The 19,163-nt window shown below is 45.6% G+C and overlaps 1 protein-coding gene and 1 long non-coding RNA gene across 2 annotated transcripts in view; both read right to left on the bottom strand.

Moving 5' to 3' along the window:
• LOC147231587 (enhancer of polycomb homolog 1-like) overlaps positions 1–15,048 on the bottom strand; it is a 29,095-nt gene extending 14,047 nt beyond the window's left edge. The window contains exons 1-9 of the mRNA XM_086150471.1: positions 14,653–15,048; positions 7,265–7,424; positions 4,432–4,577; positions 3,354–3,560; positions 3,114–3,262; positions 2,661–2,814; positions 904–1,062; positions 606–695; positions 297–445 (exon numbers count right to left, since the gene is read on the bottom strand). Coding sequence (XP_086006597.1) covers positions 297–445; positions 606–695; positions 904–1,062; positions 2,661–2,814; positions 3,114–3,262; positions 3,354–3,560; positions 4,432–4,577; positions 7,265–7,424; positions 14,653–14,805 — 1,367 coding nt within the window. The 5' untranslated portion in view covers positions 14,806–15,048. The remainder of the gene's footprint in view (positions 1–296; positions 446–605; positions 696–903; positions 1,063–2,660; positions 2,815–3,113; positions 3,263–3,353; positions 3,561–4,431; positions 4,578–7,264; positions 7,425–14,652) is intronic.
• Positions 15,049–15,705: 657 nt separating this feature from the next.
• LOC147231586 (uncharacterized) lies at positions 15,706–18,812 on the bottom strand. Its single transcript, XR_015106469.1, has 3 exons — positions 18,499–18,812; positions 17,652–17,769; positions 15,706–15,758 (listed from the first exon to the last, which is right to left on the bottom strand). It is a non-coding gene; the product is annotated as an uncharacterized LOC147231586 (long non-coding RNA).
• Between the last annotated feature and the right edge of the window lie 351 nt (positions 18,813–19,163).

Here is a 19,163-nt window from a genome sequence, read left to right as displayed (position 1 = left end):
TCAACTTTCTCCATCTAACCCTATTCTCCGTATCCTCCTCTCTCACACCAACTACCTTCATATCTTCTCTTTGGTCTTCCTGGAGACCTTTTGCCTGGCAGCTCCAATTCCAGCATCCGTCTACCAATATATTCTCTATCCCTCCTCTGTACATGACCCAACCATCTCAGTCAGCCTTCAAGCATACAAGTACGTGGGGTAAATCCGCGGTGTGAATCGTCTCTGTACACGAACAGTCACCGAATCCGATCCGAAATTTCCCGTTTCTCCGGATCGAAGGCGTTTCGGGGACTCACCTGCCGCCTCGGCCGGTGCGGCGTCTCGCCAAACCTATGCAGCGCCTTGGTATGTTCAGCGAGGTCAGACAGTAACGGAAGCGGGGGTTGCCGAGTCCGCCCTCTAATGGGCTTACCCAGGGCCAGCTGCTACTCTTGTCTGTACAAGACTGGGGGGAAAGAAAAAAAAAAAAAAAAAGGTGAAAGAAAAACGGGGGGATATCGATGAATAATCACTTTCCTTGGTGCGATGTTCCGACCGAGTGTCGGAGAATAACGGCCGCGGCGGTTCGTCTGGTCATAAATATAGGAGCAAAAGACAGTACTCACGGCGTAGTACTGACAGCCGGCCTTTCTCCTGAAAGCGTAGCAGCCATCTGGGTCATTTTCTTCCTCTGCCTCAGATGAACCTGAATGAATCTTTACAGGGAAGAAAAAAAAAAAAAAAAGTGAACAAAAGGCTGAATAACATTTTTTTTCCCCGACGGCAAAATTAAATTTCCACTATTGAGTAGCCCTCGGAAATTGACTGTGAGACATATTTCATTCTTTCACTCTGTATCGGCTCGCAGAGCTTTAATTAAAACTTTTAATCAAATAAAAATCTGGACTATTCATTGAAACAAACCTGCGAAAATGGTTCTTCATCCGAGCTGGGGAAATCATACTGGTTGAGGTCCTTGGGATTAAACACAGAGGGCCCTGAATGCTGGGGTGCCGCCAGAGGAGGGATCTTGGGCTTCTTTTCATATTTCCTTTTGGTTCGCACGACCTCGGTCTTGTCGGGCTGAGGACGGGGGGAGAGGTGTGACAAAAACGTTTAAAAGCGCTCCCCGTCGCCGGAACCGTAACGAACCCTCGGCTCCGGGCGGGGCGGGACGAGACGGAGCTTCTTTTTTTTTTGCGCCGCCCCGGAGACATGTGTACAAACACAGCGGCGAGGAAAGCGGGCATTGATATGCAGATGGTAGCACGTGCCAGATGCTGCTGCCCGGGCAGATGGCGCCCCCCACCTCCCCCCCGCACCCCCAAATCCACCCCACGCCGCTGTTCACCCCAGCCTCCCCCAGTGGGGTGACCCCTCCCCGACTAGACAGACCCCAGTTCCACCAGGATTAGTGAGTTCCTATTCACTTGCACAAGGCCGGGACAAAGCAGATTGAGATGCGAGGGCTCAATATTTAGGAATGAGGTTTAAAAAAAAAAAAAAAGGGGGGGGGGGGGGTTGACGAAGGGCAAAAGGGCAGAATAAACAATTGTTTATGTAACAAAAGGGAAAAAGTCAACTGCTTAGGGGAGGAAAATGAGCTAACGCAAGAAGAGGAGGGGGGGGCTCCGTCCCCACAGGCCGGCGAGAAGGTTGTTGGTCGCTGGAACTAATGATGTTGATTTCACAGTAAAGCTAATATGAAATAACTCACAGCGTTTGGCAACAAACCACAAATACAAGCTGCATAATGAAAACGCAGATTAACGAGCGGGAGCTCTGGCACACGACCGACAGATTTGTTGCTGAGGGCGAGTCTTCGGCCAAAAAAAAAAAAAAAAAATCACAAATATCCTCACACTTGTACTCCAAGGCGGATCAATGAAGAATACCGCCTGCGTCGTCAAACAATCCAGGCGCGTATCTTTAAAGTTGTTTACTTGACTCAAAAAAAGCAAACACCTGGCGCCAGAGCTCGGGAGGGAAGTGAAGTCACCGGAGGAGAGCGGCCGTGCCGACATTCGCCGATGTGTCAGCTTGCCGTCCTCGCGCGGCAGCCGCCCGGCCGGCGATCCCCGCAACACTTTCTTTTACCCGTTACTTTGTAAGAGGCAGCGATTGCTTTTCGGCGGTATGCTTCAGTGTCCCACGGCGGCGTAGCGGAAACGAAAATACCCTCATTAGCTCAAATTGGTGAGGTTCCGGTGCTCGAGGTGGTCGGGCCAAGGCGCTGTTGCTGATGTCAACCTCAACGGCTAATTTATCATAGCATAGGAAAAAGGAAAAAAAAAATTTGGGGGGTACACGGGGACCCAGTGGTTAATATAAGAGTACAAGTTACACCAATGTGCCATGCAGGGACTCGAGTGATGAGCTGAATAAGCCCTTGTTGTAGGAATACGGCAAGCCAGGTTCAGGCAAGCATCTTCATTTTCAAACCTTCTTGTAAAAAGTCTATGGTCGTTTCTTTTGCTGCGTTCGATGACGGTTACTGTTTCACGGGACGCAAAGTTCAAGGTCCAACTTTTCACCGCCCGACTGGAGGCCTAGTCAGCGTTACTGACCCACATTTTCCACACATTGCAGGAAAAATGCAAACAGTCACGGCGAGAGACGGTAAGGTTGACGCCAGTTTTATCGAGCGATCACGCCGTCAGCTAAAATGTCGATCGTCTTACCTTCTTGTAATCCTTCATGTCCAAGTGGTCCTGGTGTCTGTACTGGTTAGTGCTTGAAGGGGTTAAGATAGGGATCGTGTAGACTGGCTTCACCATTGCGCGTTGGGCGAGCGCCTCTGCCATCACCTCGCTGCCGAAGTCGGGCATCACGTTTCTGGTCGGACAAAATGCAACCCGGCGGTTCACAATCATTAGACCGATCGAATAAGCAGAAACATAAAAATACACGAAATCAGGAAACACCCAGGCATACGAGTTGGAGGACATCGATCGACAAAGGTGACAAAAAAAAAGTATGCCTTTAGCGTTACCCTCCAAGAAAAGGCTCCCATAATGGCAGCCATTAGCCTGACAAGCTAGTCAAGATGAGTTCAGACAACCGAAACAATTCAGGTCCGGCGTTCGACCGGGTTTGAAGGTTTCTGGGGCCCGATTTCTCCTGGCCGTTCTCACCGCTTCTCCACTATTTCCAAGGTGAGGTGCAGCAGCTCTCGCTTGCTTTTCTCCCTCCTCTTGATCATCTCCAGGATGGTGACGGCTCGGCTCAGGTCCCTGCGCAGCTTCAGCATCTTCTCATACGAAGCCTCGTCATTCTTTCGATTCTAAAGAAAAAAAAAAAAGCGGTACAACCGTCGGTCGAGAAAGGGCAAAGGCGCTTGTGTTTTTTTTTTTTCTCGTAAAGTTTTCTCGTACCTTTCTCGTTTGCATCTTCTCCGTTCGTCTGCGAAAGGCCACGTAGGGGTCGCTGGTGCTCGAGCCGTCCCTCTTCTCCTGCTTGACGTTGGGGATGAGGGAGTTACCCTTTAGGAGTTTCCTCTTGCGGCTCCAGTAGTCGAATACCTCCTTGATCAGTTCGTCATCCTCCTTGAGGAGCAGCTTGGCCTCCTGGAGGCTGACAAACTGCAAGCGGGAGATCGGCAAAAACAAAAATCCATGATCTCATAACGGTTACCTAATTGTCAGATTACACAAGCAGAGAAAGTGACAAATATCGGTTTGTAAGTGAACCCGGTGTATTGTTATCATTTAAAATTCCCATTTTCATGAATGACGGTTCATCCAGCTAACATAACTTATCTTGGACATTCAAATAAAAATATACAATGCAATTAAATGTCCCAACATCTAGAAAATGCGCACATTTATGCAGAACTCCCTGTGTTGTGAATGAGTGTGGAAGAAATTGTTTCTTTCATGTAATTCCCTCCAGCAAGAGCTAAAAAGATAAGATCGACTTAACTGATCCCATGAGGGGGGAATTCAATTTCCTACCTACGAGGGGTAGAAAGTATGCAAATAATAATAGAAAGCATATGCAAATAAATGATATAGATAAAATAAACAAAGTCCAATATATACATTAGGATACAAAAACATAAAAATAAATGCCTTTAAGGTATAGAGTAGCAAAACTGACAATAAGTAATGTGTCCTGGTGAGTGTATGTAATATGGAAATAAAATATGGAAATCAAATTAAATAGCTGGGTCAAGAGTGGTAAGTAGTGTAAAAATAATGATTTGGTGAAATAATTAGTAAAAAATAATTAGCACCGCTCCTTTTAGCTTTGCTAAATATTGCACCGTGAACACAGACTACCCGAAGGGGGGGAGAAAAAAAAAACAAAACAACTATCAATTTTCATTTCTGAGCTGCATGGAGACCATACCAAATGTCATGTTTTGACGCAGCCTTATTTATTCCAAGCCAGCGATGTGTTTGTGCAAACGGCATACTAATCAGTGCATTCCTGAAGGAGGCCGACAAATACCTGCTTCCCACTGCCTTTCTCCAGACGGTCTATCATTTCTTCAAACTGCAGAGCAGTAATTTCCATTTTCTTCTTCAGCTTATTCACAAATGTGTCGTCCCCTGAATCTAGGTCGTAGTCTGGCTGCTCCGTATCCAAACTGAAAGCTGAAAGATGAAGAGGGGTTCGTTGCCGGAAGAGGACGACACACTCAAATGTAACACAGCGCGGAATCGTACGGCGACGGTCGGGAGTCGCCGCGAACCGAGTATTAGGTTTGGTGCATCGTCGTACGGTCTGTTACGGCAACGCGGCTGGATTTTATCACCTGTACGAGACGAGGAGAGCCGTTCCGTCTACTGGTCGCTCCAGGAACGGAAACCCCCGACGGCGGGAATATTCAACGCGCTGTTCGAGTGTGTGATTAAACCCTGCCGCCGCCATTCTCTCGCCGAGGGTTTTGAATGTTTTTTTTTTCCTGGGCGGTCACGACTACGTTGGTATTTAGTCATCGGGCCGCAGTTCATTTGAGGCTCAACCCTCAAAGCGACGTTTTCGCCGCTGCGCGGCGACACGGGCCATCATATATTTACGGTCCCGGTGGCCCGCCGTGCACCGCGTCCTGCTCCGCTTCCGCTCGGCGGTCTAGACACGGCCTGTTTGCTTTCTGACCTCAAATGAACCGCACCAAATTCGACTGGAAGCGAACAGAGAGCCGTCTCTTCAAGCGGACCAGCGTTTGTTTGCTTTAGCCGGTCTAAGCATTCACGCCGGCCCCGACCGTGGCGGACCATCGGGGAAAGCACACCTTGGGTTTGCTTCAAGTGGACCAAACGGCGCTAGTGTGAAAGCCACCTTAGATATAATGCATCGTTTTATCAAAAACAAAGTACATTTTACCGGAGTGCATCTATTTAGTTGCTTTGCATTTCATGTTAAGTCGTGAACTTTTGAGACCTTCGCCTTCGGAAAACAGTTTCAAAAGCTAAAATAGCGTACGAGTTTTCACAAACCGCCGTGACTGGCCCTTCCCGCCCACCAGCTAACTCATGCAGATAGATAAGAGAATATTTCCAGACTCGGGTGTTCCCCGGCCACCGAGGTGGGCCGTTCGTTCATGGGAAAGTGATTCTCCGAGCGTAATTTTTTCCCTTTTAAAATCAAACGACTTAATTGTCCATGTTCGAAACCATCGGCCGGCGAAAGCGGACGGATGGCAGAAAAGATAAGGCCACGTATTGATGGGAGAACTCCTCGCAGCCGAACACCATCTCAACGCACTAAATGTAACATCGTACAGCCATGCTAGTACTTGCCAATTCACAGTATTAGGTTTGGTGCATCATCACATCACCTGTTATGGCAATGCGGCTGGATTTACCTCCTGTGCTGGCAGACGAGGACATCAGGAAGCTCAAGGAACGTTAACCCTTGAGCTTCCTGATGTCACGGGAATATTCAAAGAGCGGGAGGCTCAGAGCCTCTGGGCGCCGCTGTGATTAAACCCGCCATTCACTCGCGGTGTATTTGGAATATGTTGTTTTCCCCGGTGGTCACGACTACATCGGTACATAATCTTCGGGCCGCGTTCGGCTCCTCGCTCAAAGCGACATTTTTACCGTGCAGCGGCGGCTCGGGCCATCATATATTTATGGTTTGGAAGCCCTCTGAGGGGTGGCGTCCACAGCGGCATCAGCAAAAAAAATTAACTTGATACCAATAACAAGCTAGATATTGAGATTCTTCAAATTAAAAGGGTTTCTGGAAATGAACATACAGCTTAGAGAGGAAATATATTTAGAGGCCATTCAAACTTGACATAAACAATCAAATGTTGAACAATAGCAGATCCGCCGTGCACCATCGTTGTATTCGATAAGTAGCAACCGAAATCAATATGATGCTAACGAAGCTAATTCACCTGAGTGTTTTCAGTGATCCGTCCAGCAGGGTTTTAAGCGGGAAGGTAGAAATAATCAGCGCAGACAACTTTCCGTACAAGTTTGACAGGAACGGCCTTTTTTTAAACTGGCTGGTCTGACAGCAAACGGTCGACGGTTAGAAGCTGCAATAAGCCGAGGTAATTTTAGCTTGTGGACGGTAGCCTTAATTCTCCGTTTAGCAATTTCACTCTCACTGGGAAAAAAAAAAAAAATCCCCAAATAGATATAACCTTACATAACTTATTCTCTAGCTCACGTTCCCCGATAAGCCCGTCACGGTCTTGCTGCATATAATTTGCGGGGACGCTGTTCCTGGATGTGATGAATATTTAAACACATCTGTGCTGATGTTCCAGCTGGAGACTAATTCAAATTACAGTGGACGTGGCCCGGGTTAATGCGGCGGGAAGCCACATTACTACGGCGGGAAGCCACATTACTACGGCCCGAGCATGTTTCCATGCAAACAAAAAGTATTCGAATCCACACACGTTGGATCCATGCAACAAAATCTCCATTTTATCTTTCGGCTATGGAGACATCGGACCACTATGTCGTCGACGGCGGAATTTTTTTCTTCTGATTACGCTTGAATAAAAATCAAACATTTACTTAAGAAATGAGATTCATACGTGTCGAGAGACATACAGGTGCTCCTTCACGGAGAGATCCCGGCCGCGTCCAATTATTTACACAAGCCGGAGATTTAGTGTTGACAGTTTAATTTAAAGTAAACGTGACGCATTATGAGCGTGGAGCCGGACGACCGGCCAAACATATTCAGCCATTTGCTAATTGCATTCATTAAAATGACCTCCGGAACGCTGGGCGCGCGCGATCGGTGAATCACGATGGAAACGTCGACCGCGTGCCCCCGCCAACGCGAGTCGGAGGACGATCCTGCTACTCACGCTGTATGTGAATAAGCTGCTTTGGCATTTTGAACTCCCCGGGGTAGAGGGACTCGTAGTGCGTGATGTTGCACTCCGCCTCGGGGACGGGGATAACCATGTTGTCCCGCTTCTCGCCGTAGACCTGCTGCGCGGAGATGGCCCGCTGGAGATGGTGTTCCTGGGGGGAAACAAAAAAAAAAAAAAACAATTCAAGCATAATTCGTTTACAATCTAAAGAGTTTCGCAGACGTTCGACTCTTTTCACGGAATGAACTCGGCGGTTCGGATGACTCATTGTTTTTTTTTTAGACAATATTTCCTGTTTCCACTTTCATGACTTAGCCGTAACCCAGACTTTGACATATAATACGTGACTGCGACGTGTTACGCAACATTCGGGCATTAAGAATGCTTTGCTGGGACCTCCAAATGTTGGAGAAGGGAGAACCACCTGGTGCAGAATTACATTTTTGATCTGGTCTTAGGGCCCCTTTCAGACAGGGACTGCAATAAATAACAAAAACACAAACACAGAGGCTACAAGCACTGGTATTCATCTGGAATTGGATAACAGTTGTCAAGATAAACAGAGCAGATGACAGTTGAGTTTCTTTTTAGGTGTCCGAGAATAATTATTTGTAAAGCGTATGGGCGGGGGGGGGGGGGGGGGGACTAAAAACAATTACACTCCCGCAGACAGTTTGAGAGGCAGACATTTCAAAAGGGGAAACAATTAGGGCATGTCCAAAGACGCTCATATACAAGCATCTAAGTGGGCAATTACAGTCTGGGAGGTTGGAGATCCCCGCGAAATGAATTTTCAAATGTCACCGGTGTTGCATTTGGGTTTTGACAGTCGAAAATCCCAAACGCTTGTCAGGATGAAGACAATGACATATGTGTGTAGACTGAAGAATTTGAGCCCGAGTTCATTCGGAAAAGGTTGGCTCAAGGCGTAAACCGGAATTTTTTCCGATACAGTAGATCCAACGGCGACGGCCACCATCTGTTTTTTACGCTGCTACCAGTAAAGATCGCCGCCAAGTACTCCAATATCCTCTTTTCGGCGAGGAATGTCCAGAATGGTCGGGGACCACTGATGACTCAACAGGCTGCCATGTTTAAAACAGCTTAAGTTTCTTTTTGCATCCAAGCACAACCGACTCCTTAAAATGAAAACACACGTACATATTCCTTAAGTAAGGTTAACTGAGCCGGGGCCTTTCCTGGGCATTCCCAGACGTGTGTGTAAGTCGGATGTGTCGGATCTGGAAGACGTTAAGAGTCAAAGGTGAGATATTCCCGGATTCGCCGGATCCGAAGACGTTTGCGGGGGGGAGTAAATCCAAAGTTGCGACGTTCAGTTTGCAACACACATGGACTGGCGGTTTTGACCTTTGTGAGCAAAACGAATTTAATTCCAATAATTAATTTTGGCGCGTCTGTGCTGCAAACGCAGAAAACCAATTTGTTTTCAATGTTAAACAGGACAATAAAAAAAAAAAGAAAGAAATGTGATAAAGTATGCTTTTATCATATTAATGATAATCCTCTTTGTCCGACTACAAATTAGATTTAATGGAAAAATTAGGTGAAAAAAAACAACCAAAAACACTGCAACAAGCTAACAATCGCCCTGGGGCTTTGCAGCCTAAGAAGAAAATAAACCCCACAAATGACGTAATTATTTACATGCATTGAATCTAAATACAATTGATCGAATTACAATTGCCACAATGGCTCATCGTATCTTGGAAATCTGCTTTGCAGTGGTTTAGTGACGATTTCAAAAAATGCAAAGTATTTTTATATAAAAAAAAGACTGATTTCACATGAAAACAAAGATTCAATAAAAGGGTCACTGACGTCTATTAATGACTGCCACTGGTAAATAATGTCACATGCAATTATACATGCATGATACAAAAAAAAAAAAAGAAAAATCTTCACTCTGACAGACACGTTCTCACTTGCGGGTAAATGTTGTTCCGCTTTCATCGCTCTGCTTACACGGTTCAGAATGAGTTGACCTGCAAGTCAATCCGGAACAAAAGCGACAGCGTGCACGCCGCACATTTATTAACGTCATTGTTTAATCGCGACCTTGTCAGCTTTATATAATGCTCACTAGACGTCTGGCTCTCGCCAGCCTCTGAAAAAGCAAAAGCGGTTGATGCCTGGGTTTCTAGCCTTTTAACAAAGAAACCGATCGAAGATGATTTCTATAGTGTTCTTATTTAATTGGAACGGAGCGAGCGCGTCGGAGTGCTGACCTCCGCTACAGATGGTGTTTTCACAGCAATCTCGGCTTTAAGCTCGCCGTACTTCCAAGCCCGCGAGTCGGTCGATGCACGATTTGCGGCGCTGTGACCGAGGACGACTTCGGAGCGGCTACGAGTTCATAAAAAAAGCTCTGCCCCGAGTATAAAGATGTAGAATCGGGGATTGAAATACCTGCATGTCTCATTCTCCAACAGCCAGCCTTCTGTAATTATAAACCTGGCAGAGAAGGCCAGGACATTGGCAGCGAGTCAGTTGGACTCATGAACACTACCGGCACACGGTGTTTTCCTATTACATAACCCAAAACACACGGTGAAAAGTTCACGTGGGAGACGGCGTAGAGGCCTACGCGCGCAAATGCAACTGCTCAAAAAAAAACAAGAAAAAAAAAACTTTTTTTTTTTTAAATTAACCCAAATAGTCTTATTGTGAAAATCCATTGGAAGTGTTGAATTCCTCTCCATTCAGCCGCCGGCAACCATAAAAACCTATCTTAAACCTAAAAAAAAAAAAAAAAAAAAAAAAAAAAACCTGCAATATTTCATTTCACTGTGCAATATTCAGAACTGTGCAATATTTCATTTCATAACAGTACACAACAATTTTTCCTTTATCATACTATTGTGCACTCCTTACCACACTTGTTACTAAGACACTTTATAGTTTCACTGAGACACTTTATAGTTTATAGTTTATTTTATTTCTAATTCTGCCCTTTATTTTTATTATTTATTACTGTTATATTTTCTGTAACTCTGGCACAACAATTTCCTTCGGGATTAATAAAGTTGTTCTTATCTTATCTTATAAAGAATCCGTAAAATGACTTGCAGTCTGTAAAGACATCAGGCTTAATGAGGCCGTGGCGTAATTATGAAGTAACAACGTGATGCGGAGCCTTTTCAGGGCCATTAGCTGCAGGTGACGCAACAGATGGCCAATTCAGCACGACTCACTGGAACCCGTCTCGTTCTCACAGTTATTTTAACAGGCACTTACTCGTTTTCTTCGTATCGACTTTTTTTTTTTTTTTCCACGAGACCACATTTTTCTTGGCCGGGTTTTGCGAGATGTGGGTCAACGTCTACCGCCGACCTGCCGCACATGGTCTGTGTGGACGACTAATTTTAATTATAAATTTAAAACTTCCGTATTGGTGCGTTCGGGGGGGGGGTGTTGAGTGTCTGGGGCTTTAAGCGTACTTCAAATCCAAGAGGATCTCTTTGTGCGGTACCGGGATAACTGCGAGCGAGTATGAAAGGACACAGCGGGCTCAACAACAGAACCATCTGCCACATGTGAGCTTATCAACAAGCCCGGCATTGTACACGTTCCTTACAACCGAGAGAGGAAAAACAGAAACGGCATGAAACTGCTCCATTGTGAACAAACCTCTGGTGGCCGAGTGAGAATGTTCACGCCAGATAACTCAAGACGACGACGGAAGAGCGGCTCCTTGGCCGTTTTGTGGCTGTTGATTCGTCTCGGATGTCAATAAATACAGTTAAAATGATCAATTATTTAGAAATCTCTGCAAATCACTCACCAAATTAGAAGTGTAAGTGCAAAGGGCCCACATGTTTATGTTTATCTTCTACTTTTGAGCGCGGTGGTGCTCACGCGTTGGCAACGGATGCCTTGGAACCGAAAGATCCTGGTTTGCTTCCCGTTCACCTCCCGGCCCGTCGAAGTGCCGCCGGGCGAGAGACTGAACGTCGAAGTGCTCCACGCCGGGCCGAAAGCAGAGAACGTATTCCCCCAAAGGGATTAATTAAGTGTTTAAAATGAATTAAACACACAATTCTATCCCGCAGATCTGTGCAAATCAGCTCCCGCGAGCGCTGGAGAATCCAGTAACTCGGTATCCGGAGCTTTTTCAAAATGCAAATTTGCACCTTCAATAACAGGCCATACAGAGATCCCAAAATCATTGCGCTCAAAAAAAAAAAAAACTCCCCGCTTAACTATCGGAGCAGTAAATAAATAGCACACATCAAAAACTATTCGAGAGCTGAAGTCATTAACCAGAAAAGAAAAGCCGATATTGAGCGTCCAAATCCCTTTATTTCCCCCCCACGACGCAAATATGCTCCGAGAACGCAGATATTGCACAGAGGTTTGTCTGCTTTCTGTCAGAGGACATCGGAGACAAATGAAAATCCAGTATCGCAGCGCCATACATTCCTCCCATTAAGCGCTCCCAAGAAAAATAGAAGATTTCAGTCAATGTTGCCATGGCAACTAAAGTGTGGTAAACTAAAGTGCAGCAGGTGTTTTCAGCTCATGCTGGCTGTCAGAAAGCAAGTCTTGTGTTCGGGGCGGTGATCTGCTCGGTGCCTTCTACCCACACTCTTTTGTCGATATGATGAACAAGACCGGGATGTGTTCTATACGTCTTATAAGAAACGACGCTGCGCCGCATCGCTAGTTTCAAATAGCACTCGCGTCCGCCGTCACACCGCAAAGGACCGGTGCACTGCAACCGGGCCGTTACGCCAAAATCTGGCTTTTTAAGCACAGTTGTAGCATGAAGAGAGCTTGCTAAAGGACAGCGTCGAATCACTACGGGAAGAAATACCGCACCAAAGAAGTCCGCCATATGATCCCACGATTCCTGATCTTTTATAAAAACGTGAAGTTGTGATGAAAATGACTGGACGGACGATTTAAATTGGGCACTCGACACAATCGCGGTTAGCGATTCGACGGATTCCCTTGCCGTCTGCGAAAATGAAAAATAACTTTTACTCGTGCAACCCAACAGGTGGATTCTTTCCGTCGCCCTGCGGCGCCGCCCGTAAAAACCCAGCAAGTCGGAGGCGCATTAAGGGCATGCCTTCCCATTCATCTGCATAAAAAGGCCGAATGTCAGCCGCGGCGTGCTTACTCACATCGCTAATCGGCCGCGTTCTCGGGCCAGTGTGTGGTCACTCAGCTTAACGCCGCTACAATCCATTGATGGCGGACAAGATGTAGGTCAGGGAGCTAAGCCATGCAGAGCCTTGTAGTAAAACTGCCCTCTTTATCTCTTTTGTCACTCTGTTATGTAATGCCGCTGTGTGTATGTGTACAGTACGTGGGGGGTTGACAGAGGGGCAGGAATTCTGCTGACTTGGCTGGCCCCTGTCTGTGTTTTCCTTTTGTTTGTGTCTGTTGAGGCATCGCAGGAAACCAGAGGAGCGTTCCTGCTGATGAGGTGACCGGGAATAAGTCTGCCGAGCGAGGCCGGAAAAAAATAAGCACCCGTGCGCCGCGATAATGGTTCCTCGAGTAGCGGCCACAAGAAATGCCGATAAACTGACTGAGCGATGTAACGCGGTCAGTTAAAGGTCCAACACGGGCGCTTCAACGACGCTGCGGCGGAAATCAACTTTTACTTCAGCTCGAAACCAAACCAACGATATATGACTCAATTTTGTACTTCAACTTTGTTGCATCGACACATGTAATCCTATATTCGCGTGCGTCGATAGTTACATGAAGAAATAAGATATTGTCAATGTTAATCTGTAAATCAGTTATCAACTGCTGTCACTTTAAATCACTGCACCTTACTTATTTTTTGGACTTCTTCAAATAACCGTGTTGCCTTTATCTTAACTTGGCATCTGTGATATTTGAAATTTTTTATCTTCTACCGCACAGTGAGAAAAACGCAACTTATATCCTCTGTATGCGTGGACATGAAGTCTGACTGTGAAGAGTTCATGAAATAGTCACAAGGAAAAGAAAAAGGTGCTAAGTTGTTGCAAAGGACAATACAGAAGAGAAAATTTGTAGCCTGGTCATGAGTAGTTCAAAGTTGGATGATCCACTTTTAAGTTGTTTAACTTTTAAGTTGGGTTAAATAAATGTACACAAAATACGAAAAAAGAAAAAAAATCCCAACTCATTTCTCCAATAAGAGTTTCTTAAATAGCTTTAAATGCATTCACCTTCCAAGAGACCCATTGAAGCCGAAATCATAATAAACAAGCGGCTCAGACTGAGATGGTTGGGTCACGGACAGAGGAGGGATGGTGAATATATCAGTCGGTAAGAGATGCTGGACTCGCGGGTCTAGAGGAGGAGACGTATGGACGTCGTGAGAGGAGACATGAAGTTAGTTGGTGAGGATACAGAGAACTGGGTACGATGGAGAGGGTTGATTTGCTGAAGGGAAAAGCCCCAAAGGAAAAGAGGATGATGATAAACAAGCAGCTCAGACTGAAATGGTTGGGTCATCTACAGAGGAGGGATCGGGAATATATTGGTAGAGAGATGCTGGAATTGGGGGTCTGGGGGAAGACCAGAGAGAAGATTTATGGACGTCGTGAAAGAGGACATGAAGTTAGTTGGCAAGGATACAGAGAATAGGGTTAGATGAAGCAGGTTGATACGCCTGATGGGAAAATCCCGGAGGAAAAGAAGAATAATCTATTTACGATATAACCTTCTGCTCCGGAGGCCGATTTGACAGATACCAAAAGAGTTGCAATCAGGTTGGTTCACTTTCAGGAAAAGCCCCAAAGGAAAAGAAGAAGATAATAAACAAGCAAGTGGCTAAAAGCGACATGTGCTTGCAGGATCTCCCTCTTCTTCTCCTTCCCCTGTTCCTCAGGGTTGCAAGAAGAGGGAAAAACCAAACGGCCGCCCGGCGCTGTGCGCACATGGCGGCCGCGCAGCTGTCAACACGCCGGGAGGCTCCGGTCGCCGCGACTCGCCGGCGCCCCCTACCGGCGGCGGGGCCGCGGTGCGGGCCACGTTCCCGCGGCCTAGCCGCCGTCCGCGCGTCTCCAACCGAGGAGAAAGTCAACAAAATGGTGGCGCGGCGGCGGGTCACGTGATTTCTTTGTGCCATCGGCTCCGATTTGGAGCGAAACGGGAGCGCACAACGCGGCGTGCGGGGAAAATGCGGCGAGCTAACGGTCCCGCCGCGGGGCGGCCGTCGAAACGGGGTTCGAATACTCGGTATTCGTCGAGATCCGTCGTGTGCACGGACGAGCAGATACGGTGGCCATTTTGCACAGGCTTGCGCAGGCAGCATAGGGATGCTAATGGGTACGAAAACATTACCAAACCGATCGATCACCGCTGTACGATTTTTTACCCAAAAAAAAAAAAAAAACACAACAACAACGTACCGATTCCTCCTCCTTTTCCATCCCAGTCGGCATTTGCGGCACGGCCCGGTTGATCGAGGCATATTCGTGCAGGTCCGGCAAATCCTCGCAGCGGAAGACGGGTAGGGGCTTACTAGCATCCAGCGCCCGCGCCCGAAACGACAATTTACTCATTTTTATATGAAAAGATTCGGCATAAATAGACTCGATCTGCTCTGAATAACAGCAGTCCCGCCTCTAGCGCTCATGGAGAAATCGGCGGCGATCTCCTGAAGCCGGCGGGCCGTCCGAGGGCAGGCTAGGGTCGGTGGTAGCGCCAGCGGAGCCGCGCAGGCCCGGGTCTCGGTGGCTCTACGTCGGTCTGTGTGTTTCCCGTACTCCGCTGTCCCTCCTGGTTCAATGCGCCATGGCCAACATGGCGGACATTACAAACTCATGTAGCTCGCCGCTCGCCGCGCTCGGCCCCGCCCCCTCGGCCGCGCGAGCAGCCATTCCAACGCGTTCTCGCGCGCGTGCGCGATCGCGAGATTCCGGGGGATTTCGTATAAAGAGGGGGGGGCTGAACCCCCCCCCCTCCCCGCGATTTTTTTCTTTTTTTTACAGAATACATAAACAAAAACTGATATGCACGGCTGGTAAAATAAACAAACGGCAAAATAAATAAGTAAATATAAAGTAAAAAAAAACAACGATGCGTGACGTGTTGCGGTACAATAAAGTGAATTCCCTTCCTGCGGCTGTTATTTTTTTTAATGTCAAAATCAATGTTTGCTCCCGAGACCCGTGTCGTGACTTAAGTTTGCGTGCAATTAAATCAGCGAGGATAGTTAGACGTGAGTCGCCCCCCCGTGGTACCAGAAACAACACGTTTATCCACTACAGTGTGTTTGTGTGTTACATGCCAGTACTTCATGTTGAAACGCTAATCAAAAGTATTCAACACTGGGTCTAGTTTCACCACAGGATCTCAGATTCTGCACAGAGGGAGGACGGCAGGCACGTAAAGCAACAAAATGTGTTCGTTCAGGGGCGACAGCGAATCATCTGCCTCCTTCTGACCCTATGCTCTGCAGCCTCTTCAGTCACAGAAACGTCTAAAAACAAAGTGCAGTTGACTCATCCAAAACCTGTGGATATACATTTGTGTTGTTTACATTTCTTTTGAACTGGTGAAGCCCTTGGAAACTTAAATAAAATCACCTGTGAATTATCAAGCTTGAAAGCCACCAACCAAAATAAGGATGAAAAGAAATTAGACTTTAATGTGAAACTCCTCTTACATCTATATATGGGAATGTTTACATTTTTTGGTAGCTACAGCCCCAAGGCAGGGGAGGAGGGGGTTGACAACCCTCAATCTGAAAATCCTTCATCTTCTTCAAACTATTTTTCATTGCTAACACACACGCATGCATGCATGCATACCTTGTTAATTTATAGCAATGTTTGTAAAAATATAGATGTTCACACTCAAATCAAACAGAGATGATGAAGCTGATGATACTAGGATGTTACAATAGATTTTTTTGGCAATATTCTCTGACACTAAAGAGGTTATATTAGGACTATCAGTTTCCTTTCTAGGACAAATTGGAGAAATTTGATTTTTCTGCTTATCTGGGTGGGAATTGTCATCTGTGCGAGCTGCTTGCTCTGCTGCAGACGATATAGGCCGGGACATCGTTTTACATTTTATTCCCATCTGTCGCCACAGCATCTGCGGTGCATTTGTGTCGTTAACTTGAGAGTAAACGTGAATCTATCATCAAAATATTTCCCTACGTGAGATCCAAGAGAAAAATGCCAGTTTGAATGCATTTACATTTTTTTGTCATCATAGCAGGACAGTTGTATGTGGGTGTCATGTCCTTTTGTTCTTTTTGTGTTTTTACATCTGTAGAATTAACTACTTCTTCCGTATGAAAAGGGACACTTTCCTATTGCTGACAGAGGGTACAATTAACAAGGATTTGGCAAAGATGAACATCATTCCGGATATAATTTTAACCAGTACAAACTCAGTTTTTCCCTCAATCATTATGATCAAGCGTGGATATTAAAAGATGGAAAGAAAAAAAAAAGAAACTATGAAAAAAAACTAACTGAATCCTTTGAATCGCTTACTAAATCACACCAGTGGGTAGTCGCTTATTTCTCAACAAAAGTGGTTCTAAGTAGTTCTAAAAGTTCTAAAGTACCACAATACAACAGTGCATTTTGAATTTTCCTTTGTTTCAAGAAATACTATTCTGCATTTCTAGGTTAGTCTTTCAAAAGTAATTTCAAGATCACCCATCAAACATGTGTGTTGAAGAACGCTTTTTACATTTGCATTCGATCTGTGTCTCTTTTTCAGGGCAATGCAGGACCAAACACAATAGATCAGCAGACTAAAGGAAAATTCTGATCACTATATGAGTGAACCCTGCCCATATTAGAGCAGAGATTAACAACTGAATGAGACGTTTGTCTTTGTCACAACTGTTTACATGGCGCTGCAACACAAAAGACAGACATTTGGCTCATACTCTAACTACTCACTATGTGCTCTCATATATCAAGAAATATGTAAATGATTGTTTCTCGGGTATTCCCGATACGAGCATGTTGCTTAATCAACAAGCCTGAGTTTAAAGCGTATTCCATTGGAATTTATGTTGAAACTTGTATTGCGTTGAAGTCTCTCAAGACATACTGCATGTTTACAGAACACAAAAGAGACCCATTTGTGTAACCTATCTGCTCTGGTTCCTTTAAAAGCTGACCATTCTCTTATCACTCAGACTGAACATGTTTTGTGTGCTCAAGGACTTATATCTTGACTTTCCTCCCAACACTGAAAACCCCCCCGTTTTCCTTACAGTTTGACACGGCAACTTACAGATTTTCTATCAACTGGCTGTTGTAACAGTCCTAACCTTGGTTACCCTTCCTGGATTCTATTTAATGGGGACAATATCAAACTGCATAAATCTGAATAACACAGACGCCAAATTAAATCTATAAGGAAAACAATTAACCTGGAGGGGTGGATGTGAATTCTTTTGAGTTTGTCCGGAAGATCCAGATGCAGGCAACAGACAGGATAATCACCCATTTGGGAGCAAGGGGCTGGGATCTGGAGCCCATGGTGGAGGCCTGTGGAAAAAAAAGAAGCCACACAAATGACAGAATAGCATGAAAACATCGCCAGAGGGATGACGTTTAATACAATCCACAGAATCACACACAAGCCTTCAGAGTCATTTTCTTTCTCCTGTCTCGGGCACAGTTAATATACATGACCTGGGGAAATATATAATCGTCAAGAGGAAGATTTGGGGCAATTACAGAGCAAGATTAAACCAGATAGTTGCTCATTGGCGTTGCAAACTAACGGCGTGGTTTCATTTCCCCACCCTTGCAATCGGCCAGGTTTTATTAACCGAGTACAACTTTTACTGCTAATTCATTTACAAACGAGTGCAAACCTAAGAACAAGGAGGGGGGTAAATGGAACAACGACAGATAAAGATCAGTTTCTGACACCCTTTAACAAGTGGGTCTGGCAGGGATGCATCACTTCGAAGCTTTTCTTCCTTTTGTTTTTTCACAAATTAACACATTTGTTTTCTTTTCTCCCCCGAGTCTCCAGAGCACAACACAGCTGTTTAACCCACCGACGCCTGTCGACAAGACTGCTAGCATTAGCCCAGCTTCGCTACCCTGACCCTGCGCCATTTACCAACCAGATAACAGTTTACGGACAGACTACCAACACTAAAATTCACACTCACCGCAAACGTTTCCACGAAAATGCAGCCGTCGATGTACATAACCGCATAACGAAAGCCGCAATAATCTGCCCAAGCTTTAGTAGTAACTTACCTGCTACTAGCAAAGCCACAGGGTAAGATAATGATGATGGCAGCTCTTCTTTTGGTTGTCATGCTAGCCTGAATGCTAATGTGGTTAGCTCCCTTCAGGACGCCTCAGAGGGGAAAAAAAAAAAAAAAACGACTCGATTATTTGTTTTAGCAACGTGGTGGTTGGAAAAAAAAAATCAATCGAAACGTCAGCAACAAATGCTTGAATGTAAAAATAAATAAATAAACAAATAAATAAAGGCGACGTCGCCCGTCTCACGGCAAAACTTCGATATAGTTGGCTGAGGTTACTTCGACAAACAAACATCCAAACTGACCACCAAGACACTTTGCAAGCGAATTGTGATTGGACGGCTGGCGCCACCAATCACCTGTGGAGAGCGCAGGGAGCACGAGCTCACTACGGCCCCGCCCACCCACATCTTCATCATCCTCGTCGTCATCTTTATTAACATCTTTATCCACATCTTTATTAAATACTTTATCCACATCTTTATTAACGTCTTCGTCTTTATCAACATCTTTATTACATCTTCATCTTTAACATCATCTTCATCTTTAACATCATCTTTATTATCATCTTCATCAGCAGCAGCTGCAGCATAATAATATTGATAACAACAACTACAATAATGATAATAATAATAAAAAATCACGTCCAGTTGC

The sequence above is a fragment of the Fistularia commersonii genome, chromosome 8 (assembly GCF_037954325.1).
Source record: "Fistularia commersonii isolate RoL2024-O1a breed Wild chromosome 8, RoL_Fcom_v1.0, whole genome shotgun sequence".
Lineage (NCBI taxonomy): Eukaryota > Metazoa > Chordata > Actinopteri > Syngnathiformes > Fistulariidae > Fistularia > Fistularia commersonii.
The sequence above is the reverse complement of the archived record's forward strand: the minus strand, read 5'-3'. Positions and strand labels throughout refer to the sequence as shown.